This window comes from Impatiens glandulifera, chromosome 1 (assembly GCF_907164915.1).
Source record: "Impatiens glandulifera chromosome 1, dImpGla2.1, whole genome shotgun sequence".
Classification (NCBI taxonomy): domain Eukaryota; kingdom Viridiplantae; phylum Streptophyta; class Magnoliopsida; order Ericales; family Balsaminaceae; genus Impatiens; species Impatiens glandulifera.
In genome coordinates, this window is record NC_061862.1 from 42,044,417 (window position 1) to 42,054,606 (window position 10,190).

Consider the following 10,190-nt stretch of genomic DNA (forward strand, 5'->3'; position numbering starts at 1 on the left):
AATGATTATATATAATAATAATAATAATATTAAAACTAAATAAAATATTTAATATATTATACAGTAATAGGTTATATATAATATTAATAAGAGATATAATAAAAAATTAAAAATTAAACTATATAAGAATAGTGTTGTACCTAGGAGGGACTAGTTACTATTTTATATCAGATATGAGGTATAAATTATATAGGGGTATAATTTATACCAACAGTAAAAAGGTAAAAGAACACCATATTAAAACACTGTTGGTATAATTTATACTATACCAATAGTGTAGTACCCCTCTATACCTTCAACCAAACATACCCTAAAAGTACAGTCGGTTTAGGAGGACTCATAATACAGTAGGAAACATTTGGAAGCTGGTCTTTAGGTGGATGTGGTGTCGGTTCTTCAACTTTGTCGATGCTCCTCCTACCATGATGTTATCTCTCTATCCGAATAAAGCACATTTACTCTGAAAGGCAAAACCACTTTAAAGTTGAAAAACCCAAATATACACAAAACCCAGTTGTTAAGGTTAGGCACTCAGTATTATATAGAGGAGGATAAATAAAGAAATAATTAGAATCGCATATATATATATATATATATATATGATATTAATGCACTTTCAACTGATATTAATGCAGTTTTAGTAAAAATCTTTTGAAAAATCGTTACAGATAATCTTGTTTCGGAAAGTGAATCAACAAACTAGGTATTTGTAACAACTTTTCAAAGAGTCATTACTAATATTAATGCAGTTTTTGTAACGACTTTCTTTAGAACCGTTACAAATACCATTATTTTGAGAAACGAAGACAAAACTACGGTATCTGTAACGACTTTCCTTAGAGCGATCACTAACGACTCTATAGAGAAATGACAAGGGATCACTGATAATGCGGTGAAAAGTTTTAATGCAAAAAAATTAAGATAAGTACTTCGTAGAGAGTCTTTTAAGAAGTAGAGTTAAAGTGGGAAATACCTTGGCTTAACACAAAACTAACATGATATTGCTATGGAACACAACATGTTGTATTTGGTGCTAGAGGTACGGACGGATCTATGTAGGAGCTCGGGTGGGTTGAAGTCCACCCCAAAAATAAAAGAAAAAGCAACGGTAAAAATGTGACAATATCCCCTAATTTGTTATTTTTTTTCAATTTAATTTACTATTTGTTTGTCTAATTCTTAAAAAATGTAAAAACTTACCTTTATCCCTCATTTTATCTATAATTTTCTCATTATTTTTTTTAAATTCATTCAAAATATTTTTCAAGCCCACCCCAACTCAAATTTCTAGATCTGTCCCTGACTAGAAGAGCTCAAATTTGTTAGAAGACAAAGAATATAGCTACCCTTGTGGGTAAAGTCTAACAAATGATATTCGTTGCCAAAATAATAACGGACATGGGATCCCCAATAATGTGGTGGATGTTGGGTTTGCAATAACAAAATTACGGATTTTCTTAGAAATCAAACATGTAAAAAATTAGTTTCCAAATCGTCATACTCACAAATGAAAGAAGTGATTACACTATGAATGATTGAAATACTTCACAATCAAAAGATTCCACAACCTCTCTCTCTAGATCAGCCAAAGAACAAAGAAAGAACCAAAAAACTTTAAATTTGTTCACTCTCTCTCAACCTTACTATGTTAAGGGAAATAATACAAAAAAATGTATTTATACCCTAACCTGTTTTCATAACAAAAAACTCTGACCCGTTTAGTTACCCAGAAGTTAAAACCCGACACAATGACAAGGAACACCTCAGTAATTCTCCCCCTTCTGAGCCATGGGAGAATGTTTCTATAAACATTCATCATTGTGATGCCCCTGCCAAAACCATTCCGACTTTGGTATAACATATCTCATGTTTGTCTCTTGGTAAACCCTTTGTCATCATATCTGACCCGTTCTCATTTGTATGCATTTTCTCCAAGTATAACTCATTCTTCTCGAGCACTTCACGGATCCAATGGTACCTTCTTTGGATGTGTTTTGAACGTGAATGGAAACTTGGATTCTTGCTCACATGTATAGAACTTTGTGAGTTATTAAATACCATAAACCTATTTTGTGTTATACATGTTTCCTTCAATAATTGTTTCATCCAATTCATTTCCTTACAACATTCAGTAATGACAATATATTCAGCTTTTGTAGTTGACAAAGCAACACATTTCTGTAGACGAGACTGCCATGATACAACTCCTCCTCTAAAGGTAAACATATACCCTAAAGTTGATCTCATTGTGTCAATATCACCACTCATATCTGAATCAGAAATCCTTCAACACGTGGTTTTCTAGTACCATAACACAAAATGTATTTGGAGGTCCCTCGAAGATATCTCATTAGACACTTAACCACTTCTTAGTGTATCTTACCTGGATTTGAAAGGAAACGACTAACTACTCTAACTACATGAGCTATATCCGGTATTGTGTAGACTATTACATACATCAAACTGCCTATTGTTGAAGCATATTGAAACCTTACACATTTCTTGTCTTTCCTCTTCATCATTGGGAGACATTGTCTTGTTTATTTTTAAGTGTATAGCCAATGGACAAGCAATTGGTTTTGCCTTGTCCATGTAGAACCTTTTTAAAATCTTCTCAATATATCTCTCTTCAGACAACCATAACCTTTTCTTCACCCGATCATGAATGACCTGCATTCCAAGAATTTGTCTTGTTGGACCCAAGTCTTTCATCTCAAAATACTTGGTCAAATCCTTTTTCAACTTGAAAATCTTGAGCTTGTCTCTCCCTACAATCAACATGTCATCAACATATATGAGAAGTATAATAAAATCAGTAGAAGCGAACTATTGCACAAAAATACAGTGGTCTATAGACGTCTTCATGTACTCATGCATGGTCATGAACGACTCAAACTTAAGATATCACTGACTTGGTGCTTGCTTCAAACCGTATAGACTTTTGATAAGCTTGCACACCTTTATTTCCTCACCTTTTTTTATTGTAACCTTCAGGGTGCTCCATATAAACATGCTCATCCAAATCACCGTGGAGAAATGAAGTCTTGACATCAAACTGTCCAACCTCAAGATCCATACAAGCAGTTAGACCTAACACCACCCAAATGTAAGTCATCTTCACTACCGGTGAGAAAAATCTCATCATAATCGATTCCATGTCTCTAGCCAAAATGTTTGACAACCAACTTAGTCTTGTATCTTGGCTTGCTATCATCACATTCTTGATTGATCTTGTACACTCATTTATTTTGTAATACCTTTCTGTTCTTTTGTCTTTCACCAGTTCATATGTGTCATTTTTCAGCAATGACTTCATTTCTTCATTCATGACAGCTAATCATTCTTCTTTGTGAGCATCTTCAAGAGCCTCTTTATAAAATACATACTCCCTATAATTAGTTAGAAGGACATACTCTATAACCGGGTACTTAGAACTTGATATTTTCTCCCCTAGTAGACATCTTAAGTACCTTTGTTTGTTGATTCTGTTAATTTTTATCTTTTGATGAACTTTAAAGTCAACCTCAATATTATCACCAAGATTAACTTTTGTATCATTTTTATGGCCTATATCTTGACCTTGAGGAACATCATCAACACTATCTGAGTCTAAAGCTACATGTGACATTGTCTTCTAAACATCATGAGACATCTCAAGTCATGAATATTGTGTATGAGTGCATCAAGCTTGTCACCATCTTCAAAATTCTCAATAGTCTGATCTTCAAGGAATACCACATCTCGGCTTCTCAAAACCTTCTTGTCCACTAGGTTATAACAGTTATATCCCCACTTTTCATCACCATAACCTAAAAATATGCATTGTTTGGTTTGTGCATCTAGCTTAAACCTCTCATATTTTGGAACATGCACAAAGGATTTACAACCAAAAATACGTAAATAGTCATAATTAACATCTTTACTTGACTAGACGCTTTCTGCACACTTATTATTCAATGTCTTGGAGGAAGAACGGTTGATCACATACACTGTAGTGCACATGACTTTAGTCCAGAAATGCTTAGCCAACCTGGCATGGGAGAGCATACTCCTCATCCGTTCCAAAATTGTTTTATTCATCCTCTCTGCCACTCCATTTTGTTGTGGAGTCTTGGGTACAGTCTGTTCATGTTGAATATCATGCTCTTTGCAATAATTATCAAATGAGCATATATACTCTCCCTCATTATCTGACTACACCCTCATTAATTTTCTACTTGTCTCTCTTTCAATCAGCTTGTGAAAGACCTCGAACCTTACTGCAACCTCATCCTTGGACTTTATAGCATAGACCAAACTTTCATAAATACATCGTCTATGAAGATTACAAAATAAGAAGCACCACCCATGGATTTAATCTTCATAGGACCACAAACATCAGTATGGACCAGTTCAAGGACATTCTTTTTCAATTCCACTTTCAACTTAGTGAAGGAGACTCTATTTTGCTTACCCTTCAAGAAATGCTCACAACTTTCAAGATGAGCATCTTTTAGATTCGGAAACTCATTCCTCTTGATCAAAACATTCAGCCTTTTTTTATTAAGGTGACAGTTTCTTGTGTCACAACTCACATGATGACTCCATCACAACAGAATATATTGCATCATATGCAATCTTCAAATTTGTCTTGTATAAGGAACACAATTTCTTACCTCGTGCAACAACCAAGTAACTCTTGCTTAGCTTGCATGCTCCACCACTGAGACATATTATGGTAGCCTCCATCATCGATCTTACCTATGGAAATCAAATTCATTTTCAAGTTAGGAATATTTCTTACATGTCTCAATTCAGGAAACAATCCATGTTTGTCTCGATTTTAATATCACCAAGACCAACTATCCTGGACACACCATTGTTTCCCATGCAAACCTCACCATAATCATCATCTTTGTAGGACTGGAAGTAACCTTTATGTGGAGTAATATGGAATGAGTCATCTGTGTCAACAATCCATGTTGTTTCATTTGAAGACGTATTAAGACTCCTGTCATGATATTTAGAAGCATATGTCAGTTCACCATCTGAAGCATAAGTAGATGTATCTGCACTATTTTCTTTTTTTCTCTGGTTTTACCGTACTCTTTTCTTTATAATTTTTATATTTCCAGCACTCGTTTTTCCAATGACCAATTTTCCATAGTATTGCCAACACAATCTTTCTTCGGAGCTCTAGAATTACTTTTAGACTTGTCCTTACTCAAACCACTTCTATTATTCTTTGATCTTCCTTTATCTGTCACCAACATATCAGACTTAGAGGGTTTATCCCCATTTTGATTCTCCTCAACAAGTAAGGAACTGGTGACAAATGTCATGTTAATTTTACCATTTGGTGTTGAGTTGTTGAGAGTGATAATAAGTGTCTCCCAACTTGTAGGCAAAGATTCAATGACTAAAAGTGCTTGCACGTCATCATCAAAGTTTATCTTCATACTACTCAGCTGATTTAAAATATTTTAAAATTCATTCAAGTGCTCAATAATTGATTTATTATCAATGTACTTTAGATTCACCAGCCTTCGTACTAGTGTTGCTTTATTCCCTACTAACCTCCCAGTGTAAAGAATTTCAAGTTTGCTCCACACACCATACAACGTAGTCTCGTTCTCAATATGGTGCACAATATTTACACCAACCCATGAACGAATAAAGCCATATGTCTTTCTATCTGTCTTTTTTCAATCAGCCTCTTTTGTACTCTCAAGTCTAACACTCTCATTTTCAATTACTTCATTCAAATCATCTGAAACTAATAAATCACTAATCATCATTTTTCATTGTCTGTAGTTTGTACCATTCATACTCAAAATATCATGTCTAGATTTTCTCATTATTACTGTCTTAACAATTGACGAAAACTTTAGTAAAAAAACCAGTTGATCTCCTCTTTGAATTTTATCGAGTAACCAACAGAGCACTCTACTCCAATGTTAAAATAGGTAACCAATCAATACTACTCTGATACCACTGTTGAGTTTTGCAATAGCAAAACTACGAATCTTCTTAGAAATCAAACTTGTAACAAATTAGTTTTCAAATCGTTTTACTCTCAAATGAAAGAAGTGATTACATTAAAAATGATTGGAATACTCCACAATTAAAAGCTCTCACAACCTCTTTCTCTAGATCAGCCAAAGAACAAAGAAGGAACCAGAAATCCTAGATATATTCACTCTCTTTCAACCTTATTGTGTTAAGGGGAGAAATATCAAAAAAATGTATTTATATACCCTAACATGTTTTCATAACAAAAACCCTGACCCGTTTACTTACCCAGAAGTTCAAACCCGACCCAATGGTAAGGAACACCTCAACAGTGAAAACCTTTGATGTAAGAAGCTTAAGACAAGTACAAATGGGTCTTTTTTTGAAGCGGAGCAGAGTTGGGCAATAGATTGAGTTAACACGAACCGACACGATTCAACATTATATTAGTACGGAACGACACAATACAATATTATTGCATTCAGGTTATGTATTGGACACAACATAAGTACAAGAGAACACGATCACAACACAACAAAATAACACGATAATGAAACAATCACAAATTAACACAATACAAACACGGTAATCGATATTAATAGTCTAAATCCCTCTTTATTTTTATTTTTATTTGATCCTCCCTCTATTTTAGCATGTTCCTTGATTCAATTTAATGCTTGACATCTTCTTAAATTCCTATAATATTTGGGAAGAATGCTAATTTTATTTATAAAGTTGGCGGAGCGAAGTGTCAAATTTATTTATAAAGTTGTAAAATTCTATTTTGGTATATAAAGTTGTCAAAAGATGTCAAAATTATTTAAGATAACGGAAGTCATTTAACGGCGTTAGATTTGTATCCACGTGGCATCCACATATAATCCACCTATTATATATATATTTTTAAAACTATTCTCCTTTTTCATTTCAAACAAATCCTATTTTTTTACATACCTAACCTCCATCCTCTAGCAGCCGACCACTTCACCAGCAATCTCCATCACCGCCCAATACTGCAAATTACACATTCCATTTGACTGGACTTGGAAAAATATGAAGATGATCAATGCACTGCGATACTGAACCCAATACTGCAAAACGCAAAACCAAGCTCATTGTTCTAATCATCTTCAATCTAATCATCATATCCATCTTACTCATCATACGTTTCGCCCATCCCAAAAACCACAATTCATCATTCAAGATGCCATTGTCTTCACCTTCAACCTCTCGTCATTGCCTTCTCCACCGTTGAATCTTCTCTCCTCCACTCTACAAATCACCATCGTCTCTAAAAACCCAAACGAGAATTCGAGTATCCTACAATTAAGTTTGACAGTCATGTCGATTGGAAGATCGGGACGTTAAATACCCATAAGTACCATATTCATGTACTCTGTTCTGCTCGATGGCGACTGCTGATGAATCGGGTGGCGACGACAACTGCTGGTGACGAGGGAGTCGACGGGCGGTTGCTGGTGAAGAGGTCGGTAACAGCGCTCTAGTGAAGTGAGGATGGGGTTAGGTCTGTAAAAAAAGAGAAAAGGTTTGTTTGAAATGAAAAAAGAAAAATAATTTTAAGAAATATATATATATATATATATATATATATATATTAGGTGGATGACACGTGGATAAATATTAACCCCGTTAGATTTTTTCCGTTATCTTAAATATTTTTGACATATTTTGACAACTTTATATACAAAAATAGAATTTTACAACTTTATAAATAAATTTGACACTTCGCTCCAACTTTATAAACAAAATTGGCATTCTTCCCTATAATATTTTTATCTTCATTTGGTTGAACGAGATTATATTTTGAATCTATGATTGTGATATTCATATTTTTGTTTTGTATTCTTGTTTAGCCTTAGTAAAAAAAATTTTTTGCTCTTGATCTAATCTAAGATTCCAATATTCTTTTGGTTGGATGCAAATTTAGTATTTGATAATCCTAATTTTATTTTATTTATAGTATAATTCTCATTTGTTCGACAATCTCAACGTAATTTAGATGTTTTATATAAGTATCTGATTTGTTAGTTTGACATTTCCTTAGTTTAAATGTAGTCTTTTATTTGAATTTAATCATTCTTGCAATCTTTGGAATTTTTATTTGAAAAAAAATATATTCAATTATTAAAACAAATTCTTTTTAGCACCACAACCAAATTAAGCAAAGAAATAATATTTTACAAAATGAATCTATTGAAATTTAAATTGAAAGTGTATACTTTCTTATATTTTAGATCATTATTCATAGTATAGTATGATCATTTTACAAAGAGACTTACAATTGTAAAAGCAATCTAGCTACTCCTTATTATTTTAGGTTTTCCCCCACTCTCTCTTTGATCTGTCCTTTCCTTTTATTAGTATCTCGTTTTCCTGTCCTGTTCTGGTTTTTTAGTGTTTATATTCAATTCATTTCTGCGCAATATAATTCAAAGAAAATAAAAAATATATGCATGCATGCATGCAGTACTCTCCGGATCTTCATGGATAATAGTAATAATATGAGTGAGGTGGCGGTGGCGGCGGGGGAGGTGGAGGTGGAGGTGGAGGTGGAGGTGGAGGTGGAGGAGGAGGAGGTGGCGGCGGTGGTGGAGGTGGCGGCGGTGGTGGAGGTGGAGGGGGTGGAGGCGGTGGCGGAGGTGGAGGTGGCGGAGGTGGAGGGGGTGGAGGTGGCGGTGGTGGTGGCGGTGGAGGCGGTGGAGGAGGAGGTGGTGGCGGTGGAGGAGGCGGCGGACTTCTGGGGGAACAACCGCTGCAATCTACAGGATACGAATAAACCGACATGCATTCATCGTACGAGCGTTGAAACGGTCGGCCAAAAATGCAATTCCCTCTATCATCCTTCTTTTTCAAACTTAAACAAACAGCCGGTTCAGAGCAGAAATAATTATCAGAATAAGTAAAATTCTCAAGCCGTGGCAACGAACAAATCCCAGCCGGAATCTCCCCTGAAAACCTATTGTTCCCCACGTTCAATTGTTCCAAATTTCTCATTCCCATCATTTCCTCCGGTAAATTCCCAACCAACTCATTATTACTAACATCAAACACCGTCAATTGATTCAACAACCCAATCTCCGGCGGCAAACAACCCATCAAACCGGAATTTATTATAACAAGCTCGTTAAGTGTACCCCCCATTTTCAACAAACTCGCCGGTAAACACCCATTTAGATTATTATTCGCTAAAACCACCGCCGAAACAGGGGAATTCCCGAAATTGGAAGGAATCGAGAATTGGAAATTGTTGTTGTTGATGAAGAGTGCATCAAGATGAATATCGAAAAGTTCTGAAGGAACATCTCCATAGAAGTAATTGAACCTGATATCGAGATACTTTATTGATGGGAGACAGAGTACAACGGATGGGAACTCTCCGGTGAACTGATTATTACTCAAATCTAGTTCGAAAAGACGGTGAAGATTTTTGAAACTTTCAGGCAGGGTACCGTAGAAATAATTTGAGTTGATATGGAACAGAGAAAGGTCGGAGAGGAGGCCAAGTTCCTCCGGGAGGTAACCAGAGATAGCAGCATGATTAAGGTCTACGCCGGCGACGGTGGTGAGATAGGAATCGTCTGGGGCGGGTGCACAGTAGATTCCGGTGTAGTTGCAGACATGTGGGCCGCACCAGTTAGAGGTGAAACCATTGGGATCTGAAGTGATGGCATGCTTCCATGCTTGGAGGGCAAAGAAGGCATTTTGGAGTCTAGGGTTTGGGAGAGGTGTTTGTTGAAGGGAGAGAGATGGGAAGAAGGAGAGTAGACAGAGAGTGTAAACCCTAAACCTAATGGCAAAGATCATCATATTGAGTTGGATGTTTCATGTTTGATCATGGGGAGCTCATATATAAACGGGTTGTAATGATTGAGTGATGATTAATTTAGATTATGTTATATCAACAAGTTATTTAATCATCTTATAATCATATGCAATAAGTGATTTTATCAAATTAATTTGGGTATGGAAGCCTTGACCATATCTCATTAATTATAGTTCATTGGTACTTAAAAGTAGGAAGACTATTTAATTTGAATAATTTGGAAAGTGGTTAATCATTTTTTCATTTTTTTTCTTCTAATTGTCTTAGGTTCATTCTAACTAAGAATTTGATATACCCTTAACTATATATTTTATTGTTTTTGTGTCAGCAAATAATTTTAATGATTGACAAATAC

The 10,190-nt window shown here is 35.2% G+C and overlaps 1 protein-coding gene across 1 annotated transcript; it reads right to left on the reverse strand.

Moving 5' to 3' along the window:
• Nucleotides 1-8,493: 8,493 nt before the first annotated feature.
• LOC124925769 (leucine-rich repeat extensin-like protein 6) lies at nucleotides 8,494-9,837 on the reverse strand. The gene has a single exon (XM_047465858.1). It carries the CDS (start codon nucleotides 9,817-9,819, stop codon nucleotides 8,494-8,496), a length of 1,326 nt encoding a protein of 441 aa, XP_047321814.1. The 5' UTR covers nucleotides 9,820-9,837.
• Between the last annotated feature and the right edge of the window lie 353 nt (nucleotides 9,838-10,190).